Source organism: Manihot esculenta, chromosome 15, assembly GCF_001659605.2.
Source record: "Manihot esculenta cultivar AM560-2 chromosome 15, M.esculenta_v8, whole genome shotgun sequence".
NCBI lineage: Eukaryota > Viridiplantae > Streptophyta > Magnoliopsida > Malpighiales > Euphorbiaceae > Manihot > Manihot esculenta.
In genome coordinates this window covers 27013403-27033679 of record NC_035175.2, presented here as the reverse complement: position 1 = coordinate 27033679, position 20277 = coordinate 27013403, and the positions used below count along the sequence as shown (strand labels likewise).

The window sequence follows — 20277 nt, the reverse complement described above, 5'->3', positions numbered from 1 at the left end:
GATGGAACTGAATTAATATTTTTTAATTCGAATTAATTTGGTTTCATAATATATTTGGTTGAATTTTAATTTATAATATTATATATATTTTTTTTTAAATTTAATTTAGTTTAAAATTGAATTCATTCATTGCACACTCTTAATTTTATAAATTTTATTTTTATTTGATATTTAATTAAATTAACATTAAAAATAAATAATAATTTTTATAAAATATATTTAATTATTTAAAATATATAAAAAATAACATTCAACTAGAACAGGTGAGAGTGTTACAAAATAATAATAATTATTATTATTAGCTCAATTTATTTAAAAACCAAGTGGAAAATGTTTAAACGAATCACATTGGTTTTTTTGCTTCTACTCTATTATTAAAAGGTCAAAAGATCATGTGAAATGAAATTTCAATGAGAACATTACCTTCATGAATCTCGTTACAAAGATATCACAATCTGTGATGTTGAGGCTTCTTGAATCCTCACAAATTCTTATATGCACTTGCAATATCAAGTAGTCTCTAACATGCACAGGGAAAAAAATTAAAACCAAAAATAAGGGGAACTAAAAAAAAATAGCAACAATATATGCAAAGAATAAATTAACAAAACTATGTTATTGAGTAGGACCAATTAATTGCTGGTGAAGTATTGAACTTTACTGATATCTGGTGAGTATCACCTGGAATTCCTGTATTCCAATACACAGCTTTTTGGAGATCACCAACACTGCAACTAGGATTTCTATTTCTATCATATTCAACTCTGATTGGAAGAGTACCAAAGCTTTTTCTGGCAAATCAATATCTTCTCCTTCTCAACACCATATTCAGTGTCTTCTTTACTACACCTCCACCTCATTCCCTCGGCAATGGTCACAATGGCATCCACAAAATAGCTGGATTCCCTTATTAGCGCATAACCACTGGGTCGGAGGATCCGATCCATCTCTAAGAGCACGTACTTCATATCACATCTGCCCAATTACTCAAAATATTAGAACAACTGATTGTCCCGTCCTGACCAATTCAAGGAACAACCTCTAACTGAAGTAAAAGAAAAACACAAGTTGAATAACTAGGCATCTAAAACAATTTTCATCTAAAATCGATTATATTGTTCTGGTCTGGTCTGTCCAAATCTGCAAAATACTTCACAAGCTTCCAAAATATATTAGAAATATCTGCTAGAATGCCCTAATAAAAAAAAGCACCAGATTAGGCCAAGATTGACCTGGATATGGTAAAATGAAAATATCCTGAGCCTTTTTTTCTCCATTTATGGTTGACTATGCAAGTAGATAACCTGCATCTGCTTTGTACTATTCTTTATATATATATATATATACATTTTTCATCTTTTTATTCATGCATTTTAGACCACTTTATCAAATAGCAGTCCATACCAGATCTAAATAGTCAAGGAATTAGAACTTTAAAACTTAAGAACTCAACTCTTCAGCCTAATACAAATGACATTTCCAAAAACAAAAAGATAGCAAGCAATTCCATGAAACAGCAACTTGAAATCAAGGACCATATCTTACCGGTGGCTTTCTGTAGTAAAAAGACCATCAAGGTAAAGGAGGTCGTATGTTCGAGGGTAAGTTGAGAAAGCTTCACACCTACCAAAGAGTAAAGAGAAATGAAACACCAAATTCATGCAGGTCCCATTTAAATGGAATGCAACGCTGACAGTTCATAATAAGCATGCTGTTAATGAGAAACAAAAACTTCAAATTCATATGAACACATTTAACATTACCAATCATGGTATGTTCCAATAAGGCCTCGGTCATAAACCACAGGAAGGGTGTTGACAGCATAAGAAGAGACCACATTCATAACCCACAAGGGATCATCAATCACAGCTGCTGCAAAACCTCCATAAACTGTATTCATGTCCATCACATTTCTTATCTTGTCAGACCCAATATCTGGCAGTAACTTTTTGTAGTGCTTTGCTCGCACCTTCCATTTGCTGTCATCATGTTTAAAAGTGCTAGCACTACCACCACGAACTTCAGAAATACGTTCAGGAGCAACATGCAATCGCTCTGGCCATTTTGGGATGGATTCCAGAGCCATTGTCCTAAGTTTTGGGTTAGGAACAAGAACACAAGAACGAAGTGGAGTGTACCACGCAGAATCCGGTTCAAGGCTGTCATCACATTTTGGAGGGTATGCATCAGGTTCAGCAACCTTGCTGTAGCAATCATTATCTGAAGCTTTCTGCCACACAGCAATGTCATCCTTCTTGTTGTAAAGTTTGAAGCACATTGAAGTTAGAAATTCTTCCAACTTCTCATAATCTGATCTCTGCTCTTCAATTGTGGTGTTCCACCCTCGCCAACGACGTTTATAGTTAACTGGAGGACCAGACAAGACCCAGAATCCACCAGGACGGAGTATGCGGTGAACTTCAAGAAGATAGATACCACCTGAAAAGAAAACATTTCCATCATGTTAGAGCAAGTGTTAATACAAGTTGGGTATCAACAGTTCAATGTTAAATATGAGAAAAGGACGTCGACAGAAGTTTGTATTTTTGGTGGCAGAAATGAATGAAAACAAATAGAAGGAAACATAAGCAACTTCTTAAGGCATAGTAGATAATCTGTAAATTTAAATAAAACTTGTAGGAATTATCTAAAAATCGAAGTGAGGATAATAGATCTCAACAATCAATCAAAACAATTATGATAAGTAAAAAATCAACTATGCCAGGTATTTCACATTTAAATTTTCAAAGCATTTCCCAGTTCCTAGGAATAGATCTGGCAACTGCTCCAGTTCAAGCTGGAACCATCAGTTCAAGGTTGAGAAAGGGAATGCTGGAATCAGCCTTAAGCAGTTCCAATCGAATCCAATTCATGAAGATTCAGGGCCAAGTTCAGACTGGGTCAAAGGAAGTTCCTATAATAGTCTTTGACCGGTTCAGTCCACTTAGGTCCACCTCTTTGAGTCCCCACTCGCTTTTGTTTTTTCTAATAAAAAACTGAGCCCAAGCAAGTTTTGGTTTATGGTTGGAAGAGCATACCAAAACCAGCTCCCCTATATGAGGTTCAAGGTTGTTTCAGGACCATTAACCAGTGTTGACCATTGACCAATATAGAATGTTCCTAATTAGAAGGATTCAAATCTTTTGGATCCTAATTAGACTTAGTTATAAATATTTTATTCTTACTATAACTATTCTTAATTTAGGTTGATTCTTTGTGTATAAATACTCAAATCTTATAAAGATCAATTCAATTGAAATAAAATTAAGAATTCCTCTCAAAATTCTTCGTAGTATCTGTGTTGAATCCCACGTCGGTTGTGGAAAGGGTAATGTGCCACTTATATGGGCCATAAGCACTCCTCCCCCGTGAGTTAGTTTTTGGGTGAGTTAGACCTAACCCAAATTTAACATGGTATCAGAGCCTCCCCATCCGATGTTGGCCTCCCATAAATGTGTCATGCACCAGTAAAAATTCTAAGCGTGAGGGGGTGTGTTAAATCCCACATCGGTTGTGGAAAGGGGTAATGTGCCCCTTATATGAGCCATAGGTACTCCTCCCCTTGAGCTGGCTTTTAAGGTGAGTTAGGCTTGATCCAAATTTAACAGTATCATAGCCTTACCACTTTAATTAGCATAAATTTCAAATGTCACAAAAAGTTAGGGTTAATTAATAGATCAAGCTTCTTGGTGACTATATCAAGAGAGTTGTTCGATATCAACCGTCCAGAAGAAAGCCCATCAAATTTCCAACCGATCCCTGGCGACATGACCCCACTCCGAGCATGCACGTGTCCTCATGCGCCACCACAACATTCTGTGTCTCCTTCCACGCACCTATGCGTGAGCCTTTCTCTAGAGTCCTTTTCCGTCGACACTCCTTTCCAGCCCTCTTTCCGGCATGTCGCGCCTTTGTACCCTGTTCCATGACCGGATTCTACTTTGACCTTTTCAAGGTGTTTTAACAATAACTTGGTTGGTCTGCCTCTTTCTGTTGCTGATCCCTTTTTACCTTTAAAATGCCAAATAAGAAAGGCACTAAGTTTTTGATATTGCTCCATGGATTATTAATTTTGATGCAAATAGACATATGACGGGTACCTCTAAACGCTTCCGTAATTACCTTCCGTGTCTACAAAAGGAGACAGTCAGAAATCAGATCGATTGTTTGTACCTCCGATATTAAGCTATCCTCTATTTTCTATGTTCTTTATTTCCCTGTTAATCTTTTATCTGTTAGTGCTCTGACCAAACCTCTTAACTGTAAAATTAAATTTTTTTCCTGACTATTGTCATTCAAGACCTTCAAATTGGGAAAAGGATTGGCTATGTAGACTGCACGATGGTCTATATATGTTGCAAGGAAATCTGGGTTTGAATTCACCTCGGGCTATTTTTGGAAGAAATTAGGATGTCAACCAGGAAATCATACAGTTGCATTGCATCGATGATTAGAACACTCATCCTTCTTTATTTTAGAGAAACTTTATCTTGATTTATTTTCCAAGACTCAATGTGATTTTTTAGTTTGTGATGCTTGTGAGTATGCTAAACATACAAGAACATCTTATCCCTCCAGTAACAATAGGAGTATGATCCCTTTTGTGACCATCCGTTCTAACATTTAGGGACCTACTCAAACGGTTTTACTATCTGGTAATCACTGGTTTGTTACCTTTATTGATTGTTGCAGTCGCATGACTTGGGTTTATTTGATAAAGAAAATAATGATGTGGCTTCTTGCTTTTAATTCTTTCACAAGATGATTTGTATTCAATTTGATGCTAGGATAAAAGTTTTGAGAACTGGTACAGAGTACGTGGTTGTTTTTCTACTTATCTGAAATATAATGGGATATTGCATCAAACTAGTTGTGCTTACACTAATGCTTAAAATAGTATTGCTAAAAGAAAAAAATAGGCACCTATTGAAAGTAGCCCAATCTCTCCTTTTCACGATGAACCTTCCAAAAACTTACTAGGAAGAGCAATCCTAGCCGCAACTTATCTCATCAATAAAATGCCTCTCAAAGCTCTTACTTTTAAAAATCCTTTAAAAGTGCTACAAGGGAAAAATACTTATACTATTCCACTAAAGGTGTTTGGATGCATGTGTTTTTGTTCATACTAGGACAAGTAGGAAGCTCCATCTAAGGGCTCCTAAATGTATGTTTGTTGGGTAGTGGGTACTCTCCCACACATAAGCATTACAAGTGTTACCAACCTCCATCTAGAAAATACTTTGTCAGTATGAATGTTATATTTAGAGAGACTGAACCTTACTTCAGTACTATTCCATTACCTCTTCAGGGGGAGAACAATGAGAGAGGATATGATTCATAGTCCTATAACTCTAGAGCGTTTTACTATAGAGGAGACTACTATACAGGGGAAGACTATTGATGATCAGGAAAAAATAATTGGGTATTTGAATAAACCAGATTTATGGAGATACTCAATAAGAGACAACAGAAGAAAAAAGTCATTGTGCAGCATACTCAGTGTCATGAAGTGACAACAGAAGCAAAAAAAGCCATTGTGCAGCCTACTCAATATCATGAATCTTTTTCTTTTCCATCTGGTGAGTCATCCCTAAACCTTAAACTCATTGATGATCTAAATAAACCAACTGCTCGAAGAAAAGGCATTAGGTCTTGCACAAAACACTATTTCTAACTTTCTCTCTTACAATTCTTTATCTCCATCCTATAGAGTCTTGTCTATTTTCTCTGTGTCTATCCCATAGGATTGAAAGGAAACTCTTAAAAATTCTAATTGAAAGGAAGCAATGATTGAAGAAATAAAAGTCTTGACTAAAAATGAGACCTAGAGAGTTGATGTCTCTTCTACCTAGAAAAAAAACTAGTTGGCTGGAAATGAGTATTCACTGTGGAACACAAAGCAGATAGATCAATTGAAAGATTCAAGGTCAGACTAGTTGCCAAAGGATACACTCAAACCTATGGAGTGAATTACTAGGAGACATTTGCCCCTGTTGCCAAAATGAACTCAATCAGAGTATTACTATCTTGCGCTACCAATCTTGATTAGGACCTATAGTAATTTGATGTGAAAAATGCATTCCTTCACAAAAACTTAGACGAGGAAGTGTATATGGAAATCCCTCTTGGATTTGCTAATGAAAAAGCACAAGAAAAAGTGTGCAAGCTAAAAAAGGCTTTGTATGGGTTGAAGCAGTCACCCAGAGCTTGGTTTGATCGATTCAATAGAGCTATGATTTTCTTTGGCTATCATCAGAGCAATGTTTACCATACCCTATTTATCAAACGTTAAAAGGGTAAAATTACTCTTCTTATAGTATATGTTGATGAAATAGTAATGACAGGAGATAACACTGAAGAGATAACTCAGCTGAAAAAGCTTTTGGCTCAGGAGTTCGAAATTAAAGATCTAGGAGAACTTCAATATATTTTCCTAAGAATCGAGGTTGCCAGATCAAAGAAAGGAATCTTTATTTCTTAGAAAAAAATACATTCTGAATCTTTTAGAAAAAGTTGGTATGTTAGGCTGCAAACCAGCAGAAACTCCCATTGACAGCAATCACTAGCTACAAGCAGAGATTGGTGAATTGTTCATTGGCACTGTTCACGTTGTTGTTCATCGGCACTGTTCATCTTGGTGGTGCTTGGAATTTTAGGGTTTGTGGCTTACTGATCTGTCTTGGATGTTGTTTTGGTTCTTGATCCTTTATCGAAGGAAATTAGCTTTGATATTGAATACGATTCAATAAAGGGTTTCTATCATATTCTTTTATCTTATCAAATGGCAGTCACATATGAGAAAACTATTTTAGTATCTACAGAAGACTTTGCTCAATTCTCTCAATATAAAGAGTAATTAAGGCTCACCAATTCTTCTGCAACTACTATAAGTAATTCAAGTATTACCTCCTCTTGTCTTGCCTCTACTTCTATATGGGTTATTCATTCTGGTACTACAAGTAATTCTAGTTTCGTATCAACTTTTCAATCTCATACAACCTCCTCCTTTGTTACTTTAGCTGATGGATCTACCTCTTGTGTCGTGAGTTTTGGGATTACAAACCCTACACCATCTGTCTCTTTGTCGTCTGTTCTATGTTTGCACAACTTTCTTTTAATTTGCTTTCTATCAGAGAACTTACTCGAAACTTGAATTGTCATGTCTCATTCTTTCATGATCATTGTGTTTTTTAGGATCTTACAACGAAGCAGATTATTGGTCATGGTCGTGAGGCTAGATGTCTCTATATTCTAGACGAACGGGTACCAAGGCCTCTTGTTTGTTCTAGTACCTTAACTCCTTTTGAAGTTCATTATCGATTAGGACATCATTCCTTATATATCTTGAAGAAATTATGTCTCTAGTTTCAATCATTGTCAACTTTAAAATGTGAGTCGTGTCAGTTTGCTAAACACTATCGTTTACCTTCTGTTGCTAGAATCAATAAACAAGCGTCATCTCCTTTTGAGCTAGTACATTCTAATGTTTGGGTCCAAGTCCTACTGTTTCTAAATCTGAATTTAAGTATTTTGTCACCTTTGTTGATGATTACTCGCGTGTTACCTAGTTGTATTTGATGAAGAGTGGCTCAGAGTCGTTTCCTATCTTTTGTGCCTTTTGTTTTGAAATTAAAACTCAATTCAATGTTCCTGTGCGCGTATTACGAAATGATAATGTTGAAGAATATTTTTCAGTAAATTTTAAAACTCTCATGTCAAAATAGAATTCTTCATCAGTCTTCTTGTGTGGATACACCATCTCAAAATGGTGTTACCGAAAGAAAAAATCGACATCTTCTTCAAGTAGCTCGAGCCCTTCTGTTTCAAATGAAAGTTCCAAAAGAATTATGGACAAATGCAATTTTACAGCATGTTTTTTTAATTAATCGAATGTCATCTTTTGTTCTTCATGGTGATATTTCGTATTCTATCTTATTTTTGTCCAAATCTTTCTTTCCCATCGAACCTCATGTATTTGAGTGTACTTGCTTTTGTGCGAGATGTTCATCCACAAATTACTAAATTGGATCCCAAATCTCTAAAATGTATTTTCCATGGTTATTCTAGACTTCAAAAAGGGTATAGATGTTTTTCCCTAGACCTTAATCGTTATTTTGTGTCTGTCGATGTTACATTCTTTGAGTCTGTCTCTTATTTCTCTCTGTCTCCCATTTATGACAGTTAAGGAGAGAAAGATGATTTATTAGTATATTCTGTTAAACAAGTGTCTATCCCTTAACCTCCTGTAGTTTCCTCTGCTCCAGCGACTATTCATCCTCCTATTGTTCATGTTTATTCTAGGAAATTGAAGACTCTTGACTCAGGTCATCGACCAATACCTTCTTCATCGGAAGATGCACCTGCCATTACTGTTCCCGAGTTCGACTTAGACATACCAGCTTCTTCGTTGGAAGATCCAGCTCCCATTACTATTACCAAGTCCAACTTAGACCTTCCCATTTCCCTTTGTAAAGGTAAACATTCTTGCACCTATCCTATCTCTTCTTTGTTTCCTATGATCAGTTATCCTTTTCTTTTCATTATTTTGCCACTACTTTGGATTCTATTTCAACCCCTCGAATTGTAGGTGAGGCATTGTCTCATCTTGGCTGGCATGTTGCAATGGAGGAGGAAATGATGACTTCAAATACTAATGGTACTTGGAAATTGGTTTCTTTACCACAAGGAAAGTAGGCGATTGTGTGTAAATGGATATTCAAGGTGAAGGTAAATCCTGATGAGACTGTTGCTCGTCTCCAGGCCCGTTTAGTTGCCAAAGGTTATGTTCAAACTTATGGCATTGACTATTCTGACACTTTCTCTCCAGTTGCCAAATTCGCTTCTGTTCGACTATTTGTTTATTTGGCAGCTACATATGCTTGACCCCTACACTAGATGAACTTTAAGAATGCCTTTCTTCATAGTGATCTTCACGAGGAAGTTTATATTAAGCAACCACTTGGCTTCATTGCTCAAGAGGAGTCAAGCAAGGTTTGCAAACTTTCCTGAGAAGGCTGGGCCTTGTATTTCTGTATTAATCTATTTGATAACTTCATTGCTCAACAGGAAAGTTTCTGATGCCGACTGGGCAGGATAAAAAATTGATAGGAGGTCGACAACAAGATATTGTGTTTTTATGGGAGATAATCTGATGTCATGAAGAAGTAAAAAACAAACTGTAGTCTCCCAATCTAGTGTTGAATCAAAATATCAAGTTATGGCACAAGCTATATGTGAGGTTTTATGGGTATGTCAACTACTAGAAGAAGTTGGTTTCAAGAACTTATCGCCTGCTAAATTGTGGAGTGATAATCAAGCGGCTATCTATATTGCTTCTAATCTGGTGTTTCATGAGCGAACAAAACATATAGAGATTGATTGTCGCTTTGTTCGTGAAAAGATCCAACGAAAGATAATCTCAACAAGACATGTCAAGACTGGAGAATAATTAGGGAATATCTTTACTAAAGCTCTAAACAGAATCCGAATTGACTACATATGTAACAAGTTGGGCATGATTAACATCTTTGCTCCAACTTGAGGGGGAGTGTTATAGAAACTAAATATGTATAAATATGTATTTGATTGTAGCTAGGACACACTTGCTATAAGTTAGGAGTCTATTAGTGTTAGTATTGTTTTAGAAGTCTATTTTAGAATTTATATTTTACATTGATTAAGAAAACTCCTATACCTTGTATATAAATTCTACTCATTATGAATGAAAAGTAGATAATTGTTTTCCAATCATTTTAACGGTTCTCATACCTTGTATATAAATTCTACTCATTATGAATGAAAAGTAGATAATTGTTTTCCAATCATTTCAACGGTTCTCATGGAGAGGGTATTGTTATGTATTATAGAAAGGAGAGAAATATAAAGAAGGTAAACGTGTAATTAGAATCAAGTAAATTAGATATAGATTCATAAAGTAGTTAGACAGCTAGAAGTTTGTTATCCAACTAGTATTCTGTTAGAAAACAATATATAAAGTATGCAGCTCAATTGTAGAGAGGCTATCCAAACAGATTAATACCAAATAGATTAATACAGAAATACTATTCTCCTTGCCTCTCTAATTCAGATTTCTCTTTTCTCATCTACTTCTTTTATTCTCTTAATTCTTCTTCTCTTCTCGAATCCTTTCTCCGGTACAGTTTGGCAACTTTGCTACACTACACAGGTCTATCTTGAAAACAAAGAACCAGAATACATCTACTACTCAAAACAGGGAGTAAGAACCAGAAAATAAATGGCTTGCCATAACCCTGGCTGCGTAGCTGATTATCTTTTCTATATTCACATTCAAGCATGATCCAGAATGTAGTAAAATGTTGATCTTGCAGTCTAAATAGTCAATTACCATATTCAGTCCAAGGAATGAGGCATCTTGAGCAATGAGCCATATCAAATGAGCTAGAAGGGAAAGGAAGGCGTTGTGTGGCAATGATTCCTAGGATTGCAGGAATTCCACGCTCCAATGCAAACTGGACTTGAGCCTCATGATTGTCTCTTGGAGCAAGAGAAAGAGTTAGGATCCCCCTATCTAATAGATTACCGCCCCAGCTGGCAACCTAGATAAAACAATCACAGCAAAATCCACAGAGAAATGAATAACCAAAAACACAGTGCATTAATAATACTTTATGTGTAAATTCTAATAGAAGAAGGCTGATTATTTTTCAGTTAATTCAACACCAGAAACTAGGGTAAAAGTGAGAATGCAACTCACCCCACACCCAGTATCAATGGCAGTGCGAACAGTTCCATCTTTCATTTCTGGGATTAGATCTTCCATCAGATCAACATAGTCACCTACTCCTCTAGGAAACATAGTACCTCCACCAGGAAATTGGAATTTCTCCCCCTCTTTCCTCAGCCAGTTCTGATTAGATTTCTGCTTGTTGATCCAATCATATGGTACATTCCTTGACAAGATCCACAAGTTAAATGTAAGCAAATTTTGCAAAAGAAGAAATTCAACCTAGCAATTCAAGCTAAAATGTTGTTTGATAAAAAGGAACAAGCGGAGGAACAAAGCATAGTACCTGTACCAACATTCATCCCTGCTCTTTGGCCATTTAATTGGTGGCTTATAACCGTCTGGTGGTGGAACTAAACATTCCTTCCTTTCAATTACTGGAGGACAGTGACGTTCCATGAAGGTAAGCCGCTGAACACCATACTTCTTCCATCTCTGCAAAATGACATACACCATCAACAAGGATACAGATCCTAAATAGCCTAAAGCACCTTATACTGAAAAACTAAGTAATACCCTTGGATCCATGCACGGAATGTAGTCTTGATCATCACTGGTGCATTCGGGGAAGTCTACTGATTTAATTTGGAGAGGAGCAACCACTGATTCCTTAGGAGATGAAACTTCCTTTGCAACATCCTTGACTTCAATTTTGTTCCTCTCAGAACAGTAAAGTCCACCAAGATAGAAGGAAAACCCGCAAAATACAACAAATATTATTGCCATAGGAACAACCCGGGACATTGTATCAGGTTGAGAACCCAGTTTCCCATCTATATACTTCATGATCCTATGAACAAACTATCTGCCAAATACACAACTGTAAGTAACAAGAGACACTAAAATAAAAATATCAGCACCAAGCATTACCACAAAGTAATACTTCTAGTTAGGCCATGTACCTAAGCTATCTCACTCAGATATCAAACTGAATATCAGAAGTTACTATAGGAAACATGATAAAATAAAATTGATTCAATTAAAATCACACATTTACATTTTCCTAAATTACAGTGCAAAGCTATCAAATAGATCCAGTAAAGCAGAATCGCATAGAAATTTACCAACCACGGGAATAGCACGAAAAGCAGATCAATGCAAGAAACCTCGATTTTTCAGGTATTATTCAGCTTATCCATTAATCCAAAGGGAAAGCCAAATCAATTATAGCATATCCCAGAAAGAAAAATAGAGGAAACAAGTGAATGACAGAGGACCATTAGAAAGAGAATAGCAGTAAACAAGAAGATCTGAAAGCAACTACAGGCTTATAGACTCACTTTCCGTGTTACTGAGGTTTTACTTTCCCTCACATGGAAATGGGACCCTCCATCAAACCCTGCCATCCTCATTATATGCCCCCCCCCTTCTCTCTCCTTCTCTCTCTCTCTCTCTCTCCACAGCACAAAAGTCATAAAGGTAAAAGAAGAAAAGCAATAAATCATGGAATTTATTTATTTCCTTGAAACCAAAGAAAAGGTTCCATGATTGAATTGTCCCCTCTTTCTTTTCTTCAGTTCTCATACATCATCATTCCACAAAAAAAATAAAAAAAGGAAAAGAACGTAGATCCTATGTGTATGTACGTATCAAAAGCATGCCAATTTCAGCTGAATTCACCAAACAAATGCCAAGAAGAAGAAGAAGAAGTATCAAAGGAACGCAACGTCTACAAACCAAGAACAGTAATTAACGCAAAAAAATGCACACACTAACAAATAATACTCGGGAAATGATGCATATACGTAAAATTTTCAAAATACCCAGATGGTAAAATAAAAACCGGGACCAAAATTATGAGTACATTAAAACAAGAAATCAAGAAAGGAAAGGAAACAAAGGTACCCAGCAAAAAGTGCAGATCTACAAGCAAAAAACAGAAAACCCAAAAGAACAGAAAAATGGTACATGCAGTAATGACAATGTTAACAAAACATACCAATCTAAGGACAGATCTGTCAGAGAAAAAAATATGAAAAATAAAACAAACGATAATAAGAAGCTAAGATTGATGAAGTAATGTCAACTTGTACCTTTCTTTATCAGTCTACACTTAATAATCTATCTCTATTTATCTGTGTCCCTCTCTACTTTCAGAAATTTACTAAAAAAAAGAAAACAGAAGAAAAAGAAGAAGAGGATAATGGTTAGAAAGAAAGGTATATAGCTATTGAAGGAAAGGAAAAGGGAAAAACCTCTAAAGAGAGAAGAAAAGAAAAGAAAAGAAAATGAAAGGAAACACAAAGATCTCACTCAATCTCTGGACCTCACACAACACAAGAAACGACACGACCATACTTTGATCTCCCTTAAATAAGTCGTCTTCTTCGGCTTCTGTTTTGCTCAACGCTCTCTCTCTCTCTCTCTCTCTCTCTCTATATCTCTCCGTGGAGCTTCTTCTTTACTTAAGCGGTAAATCTATTATTGGGGGAAAAAAAACACACACGTGTATATATTCAGTAGCTTATTTTTTCATTACATATAACTAAAATTATATTTTAATCCCTGAATTATACTATAATTAATACATGAATCTCTTTAATTTTTAAAATTAAATTTTTCAATTTTTAAATTTTAATTAAAAATCTTTTTATTAAATTAATATTAATAAAATAAAAAATATCAAAATACCCTTAATTAACTTAAAATTTTCTAAAAAATCTAACTCTCATATAACAACATACATGCATTACATAATATCTCTATGAGATATTTTATCAAACAAGATATATGCATCATATAATATTCTTCTCCTTCTTTACCTACTGATGTTACTACCATTGAAATTTTTAGTAGCACCAAATCCCTACATTATCAACACCTAAAAAGCTAAATTAAGATATTGAAAATCTTTATCGAAAACTTCTCCTCATCGTCGTCTTCTTTTGACAATAAATCCCAATTTTTTTATTCTTTTTTAGTAGCTACAAGCAAATATCTTAATTACATTATTTAATTCTTGAACCACAAGCTTTCTATTTCATCAAAATAATAATTGAACTAATAGTAGTGCGAATCCTATGCATAATGACAATTATAACTAAGTCTTCTAATAGAGGGTTTGGACGCATCATATGCCCAAGGAGATTAATAGCAAAGTAAAAGGATGCATGCCTCTATATAAAACTAGAGGAGAAATGGGATATTGTTGTGGCCGCTTTCTATCTTACATGCTAGTAAATTTATCAATAAAACCATTATAATTGTTGATGGAGGACTTTGACTTAATAGAGCTCGTCATCTACTAAAAGATGTGATCAAGAAATTTTCTTGAGTTATAGAAAAAAAATCTAGAGAAACATCAGTTAGGGTTTTCATCGAGCAAGATTTAATATAGTAAAATGGATAATAAAAAAATTAAAATGAAAAACCCTATATTTTGAGAAGTAAAAATTACTGATTTAGTATCATTTGAGTTTTAAATAAAGTAATTGTAAGTGGATTGAAATGAAAATCGAAGAAGATGATATTTTAAGAATAAAGAGTTCGTCTTTTACCGTTGACTATATTTTTTTTTATTTTATATACTTTTTTATTAAACTTGCTTCTAATTTAGATAATATAAAATTTAAAAATTTAAGTGTTGGATTTTAAAAAAAAATTCAATCCATTCAATTATGTTAAAATTTAAAAACTAAAATATAATTTTATTTTAAATTTATATTAACCGTCGGTCAATTTATGGATAGTAATAATAAAGTATAAAAACTTTATTTTATGATAAAAATCATTAGGTTTCTATTTTAAGCAATATAAAAACTCATTTTTTATATAATAGCATAATTTTAGATTAATTTGTTATTTATGACACTCATTAAATTAAATATATATATATCTTTCTCCAATCTCTAATATTTAATTAATTTGTAAAATTTTAAATAAAAAATCAAATAAATTATTTGATTAATTTTAAAATAAAAACAATTAAATATTATACTTGAAAGAGAATATATATATAGTCAACAAGCTAATTTAAAAATCTATTATTATGAGTAAAATAACTTTTATGTTACTTCAATAAAAATCGGTATAAAATAAAGTTTATGTATTTTTTTATTATAACTCTTAAATTAGTATATTGTTTATGTAAATTATCTTCTTTTTTTTTTTTTCCCTTTCAACTGTTATATATTCATTAGCTTGATAATCGTTATCGGCTTCTCACGCTTAAGTAGAGATTAACGTTGTGCGATATTATTCTCTCTATGCCTAACATTCTGTATCATTTGCGGAAATTAAATTTATAATTAATTAATATTAAGGCTTTGTTTATTTAAAAAAAACATTATTATATTTTGTATTTTTGCGCTTTAGCATGTAGAGTGTAAATTTTCTTTATTATTTTTTTTTAAAAGAATAATACTTTCATCTTTTTAATACCGTAAGAACAAATAACTAATAATATTAAGTTTTGTTAACGCACTATAATGATATCAATTTAGGGAGCATTCGGTCGGTTCGATTCAAAATCGAACCGAATCGAATAAATTGAAAATTAAAATTTTAGAGTTTATAAAAATCAAATCGAACCGATTTTGATCAAAAATCGAATCGAACTGAACCGGTCTGATTCGGTTCGATTCGGTTTGATCGATTTTGATTTTTAATAATTTTTTTATTTTTTACACTTTATTTTTGGTATTTTAAAATTTAATTAAAATATTTTAATCTTAATATGATTTAATTTCTCTATATTATTGAAAAAATATATTATTATCACTAATCGGTTCGGTTCGATTTTTTCGATTTTTTTCTGATCAAAATCGAACCGAACCGAAATAACCGAAATTTCTAAAATTAAAAACTGAACCGAACCGAAATGTATAAAAAACTGAACTAAATTTTTAAATCGATTCGATTCGATCGGTTTTTTCGGTTTGAACCGAATACTGCTTACCTCTAAATATCATCTCTATTTGATGTGTGGTGTTTGTTAGAAATATATGCTCTAGAGCAATATTTTGTCTCATATTTTTATAATTAAATATTTTATTTAGCAATTAAATAACTTATTTTATTTTATATTAAATGTTGTTTAATTAATAATTGAACTTTTCCATTAACTTTTTATTAGATGTTTCATTAGTAAAAGTTAAGAATAAATGTGAAGGAAAATTAAATTGATTCACAATCATAGAATTTTTTATTAATTACGATTCATTCAGCTTAGACTGTTACATTTATCTATCTCTATTGATTAGCATAGAATACTAGTGAAAGTAGGATAATGAGCCACATACTATTTGGCATGAGATATCTAGACAGGCATATGGGTGCTTACAGTAATAAGCGATTTAAACTAGTGATATTTAGATAAGGAACAAATGAATTTTACTTTTATCATTATTTGCTTATTTAAGTTATAATAGTGCATATAATCTTTAGATCTAAAATAACATTTATTTCATATAGGGGAGAGCATAAATCGGTTTGAACTGAAAAATCGAATCGAATTGATCAATTTCGGTTTAATGGTTCGGTTAATTAGAATATTCAGTTCGATTCGATTAGTATTTTTCAGCTTATTCGATTTTCAGTTCGGTTCGGTTTAAACGTGTTAAATAACTGACAAACCAAATAACCGATTTTGTACATATTTTTATTATGTGAAACACTAATTTTATACGTATTTTTAAATTTTACATGGATTTATATGAATTTTTAAGTATTATTATTATGTATTTAGACAATATTTATTGATAAATTTATGTGAAATATTTATTAAATTATTCTACTGAAATTAAAAGCAGAAAATTAAAAAAAATTACAGATTTCGGTTTGAAGAATCAAATCAAACCGAACTGATTTTTATCGGTTTGATTCAATTCGGTTATATTTTTATAATCGGTTTTTTTGATTTTTAATATTTTTACAAATCGATTTTTCAGTTTTTTGGTTCGGTTCGGTTCAAAATCAAATCGACCGATTGAACAGCCCTAATTTCATGTATAGATGATTTGAGTTTAATAGCACTTTCATACTTATACTATGTATATAAATATGGTAAATATTGACTCAAGTTAATTATATGTGGTTATAAGGTGTTAGGCAAGATGTAATTCTTCACCTTAGATAAACGGGTAAAATTTTATGACTGAAATTAATTATTTTTGATACTCAGAATTCTTGGTCAGAATAGTGTGACTTAATAGAAAAAGAGTTTTCTATTATAAGTTCAATTAACTAAGAATTGAAATTAACTATTGGCCATATAATTTGATGTATTGGGATTCGACATTACTATGGCCTTAGCTCCAATTGTAATTCTATAAAGAAAGCATTTTAGTGTATAATAATTTACTATTGAAGTTTTAAGGGATAAAATAAATATATTTATTGTTAATTGGATAGTCATAACATATTATATTAGATGTTAACGATAGTTTATAAAAATTTGAAAAACTTTGAAACTTTATTTTAGATTAATAAGAAAGTATTTTTAATTCCATTGTCAATTAACTATGAACCCAAGGGATCCCACACATAACATCAATCTTCACAAAATTAAGTTAATTAATTAATTAATTAAAGAATTTAATACACAATGTGATTGAAAAAAAGTCCCTAGCATGACCTGAATTAAATTCAATATAGATTATGCTATGTTATATTTTATTCATGTGATTTATAAATTTCATGTTTTTTATATAAATTCATTAATATGGTTTATAAATTAATTAATTTAATAGTGATTAAATTAATTTAATCAAAGATTAATAACATAAAATTGTTACATATTAATTATATCAAAAAGAGAACTCATTTCACTTATCCTAAATATCCCAAGCAAGTTTCTAATCCCTAAATGATTTTAGTGATAACTTTAGGGATTTGATATAGGGGTAGGAATATTTTAGGGGTTATTTTAAGAGTTAGAGAAAGAAAACCCTAAACCTTAATAGTAACTCTATGACATGGAGGCCTTTCAACAAATCAAAAGTAAGAATTGTTATGGCCATACTTCTCCCCTCATCTCTCTTTCTTGATTTATGGAAAGAAGAGCTTCTTCTTTTTACATGAGTTGGACAGCAACACAAGAAAAATTCAAGAGAAAGAAATCTTCCTCCTCTATTCAATAGAGTGAGTAGTATTCGGTTCAAACCGACCGAATGCTCACCCCTACTATTGAAGCTCTCAAGGAAGTTATAGCCGGAAGTAAAATTGATGCACCTTATATTTAGAAGATAATTTCACCATCTTTAAGAAGCACTTGACATAAAAAAGAGAGGGTGGAAGACTCATCTACACACCAAGTTGTTGAAGATTGATGGTGTGGACTACCTTTAGAGGGCTTGTTGGAGAGTCTACAAAAGGTAATCCAACATTGCTTGAGGATAATTTAATTAAATCTCTTCTCTCTCAGAATATGCTAATGGATTTGATCTCTAAGTGTTGTGTTGATAATTACTTCCTTGATACTTGATAGTTAATTAATCTCAATGAAATTTACATTGAGCATGTAACCATAGTTAATTAGGAGTAAAAAATTTTAAAATAGTATCTTTTTCAAAATGCACTTTTTGCTTCCTTTGTTTCATTTTGATAAAATATATCATGTTTTCAGTGTTGATATGCCATGATGACATTTTTATGATGACATGGCATACCACATCGGCTTCATGGATGATGTGGTACTATATGGCATATTATGTCATCTTAGATAATGACGTGGCATTCCATGTAGGCTCTATATCATCTATTATGGTATTAATTGTTATGTGATTTTTAAGTAGAAAATTTAAAAATAAACGTTATGAATTGCCTATATAATAAAGTTCAATACTAAATGTTAAAGACATTAAAGTTTCAAGGATAATTTACATACAAGTCTCTGAATTTTGACTAGACCCATAGATTAGTCCCTAACTAAAGTTTTAATAACAAATGAGTCCTTAAATTTAAATTATATATAACAAATTGATCCTTCTATTACAATAGACCTAAATTTGCAGTTACTTTTTAAAAATATTAAAAATACCTTTTGTGATAAGTTAAATTTATTATCTTATAAACAAACCAAATTGAACTGAATTTGAAAAGCTTAAGTTTAGTTCTTAAAACTTTTTCTAGCTTAAATCGAGCTCGAGTTTTACTCCTTTCGAACTCGAGTCGAATATTAATAAGTTTAAGTTTTGTTCGTTTAGCAAACGAGCCTATACGAGCCAAGCTTTTATCAAACCTAATTTCAAATAGTTAATGAACAATTTCATTTATTTACAATTATAATAAGTTTTAATTTAAAACTAAATAATTTTTATTAAATAAATATATATACAAGTTACTCGCAAATATGCATAAAACAAGCTCTTAAATCTTCTCGATTTGAATATTTGCAAGTTCTAAAAGTAAAATCAAACTATGTAGCGCTGAATTTTTAAAAAATTAGGTTTGACTTATGAAAATTTATCCAAGACTTTGAGTCTAGTTCTCTTATTATATTGAACTTAGCATGTTTAACAAGTCTATTCACAAGCTAGTTCGCGAGCGTACTCATGAACTCGAAAGTGAGTCGAGTTTACGAGTCTTAACGAGCTCAATACTATGAAGTTCAAACTCAGCTCATTTATTCAACGATACTAAAAATTAAATTTGAGCTTGACTCATTTAGAAGTTGAGTTGAGTCCGATTAAATTTTTATCGAGTCGAACCTGGAATAACTCATGAATAGTTTGGTTCATTTACACCTCATTACGAGAAACCAAAGAGAGATATGTTCTCTCTTTAATTTGAAGCAGACTAATTATCGCTTTTTAAACCATATACATTGAACTTTAGTTTTAATGCATTTAGAATTGTCCAGCGCCTTCCATCCACGATTGCAAGTCCTTAACGTCCTCCAAAATGACTTCGACAATTCACTCAAAGATGTTGATAGAGTAAACCAGAGCAAGATAACCAAAATTCCAATTTCTCCTATATCGTTGTTCAACTTGTTGATTAATATTTATCCCTATGCCTTACCTAGTATGGATTTACATGATTTTTTGAATTGAGAATAACAATCTCGATACCATATACAGCTTTACGTGTACATGGGATTTATAAGGGAGTTATTTTGTAATACAACCAGTTTGCCATGAGATTTGGAAAATGCACATAATGAGAAATAGAAATGAAGGAAAAGAAATAAACCTTTCCATTTCACATGGTCATTTTTTTCATTTAAAAAATATAAATATTCAGCCAAATAAAGACTAATAGCAAGTAGTCATTATTCTTAACAGAAGGACCAATTTGATATGCAGAACTTAAATTTAAGGACGGATTTGTTATCAAACTTTTAATCATAGATTAATATGTAGATTTAGCCAAAACTCAGGGATTTGCATGTAAATTATTCAAATTTAAAATATATAAAAAAAATTAGGAGAAAAAAAAAAAAGAAAACTAATGGAGATAGAGACATATACATGTAAATAGGGAGAGGTAGAGCTTTAGGGTGAGGTGAAGAGGGAGATGGAGGGAGGAGAGACATCCAGAGAGAAAAATATTTAAAAAATTAGAGAAACAGA

General features: G+C 32.4%; 1 protein-coding gene across 7 annotated transcripts; it reads right to left on the bottom strand.

Annotated features, from left to right (window-relative positions):
* Positions 1–400: 400 nt before the first annotated feature.
* On the bottom strand, positions 401–13160 carry LOC110601801 (probable methyltransferase PMT20). Of its 7 annotated transcripts, none has more exons than XR_006348740.1 (9): positions 12799–13125; positions 11282–11570; positions 11052–11200; positions 10736–10931; positions 10367–10577; positions 1764–2439; positions 1546–1623; positions 682–975; positions 401–520 (listed from the first exon to the last, which is right to left on the bottom strand). XR_006348740.1 is itself a non-coding variant. In XM_021739118.2 (9 exons), exons 3-9 carry the CDS (start codon positions 11549–11551, stop codon positions 759–761), a joined length of 1797 nt encoding a protein of 598 aa, XP_021594810.1. In that variant the 5' UTR covers positions 11552–11570; positions 12799–12869; positions 13019–13160; the 3' UTR covers positions 401–758. The 7 variants fall into 7 exon arrangements, 6 of the variants coding, with proteins under 6 accessions (XP_021594810.1, XP_021594812.1, XP_021594811.1 ...); XM_021739118.2 differs by having other exon boundaries at positions 401–975; positions 12799–12869; positions 13019–13160; XM_021739120.2 differs by having other exon boundaries at positions 401–975; positions 11282–11566; positions 12799–12869; positions 13019–13160.
* Positions 13161–20277: the final 7117 nt, after the last annotated feature.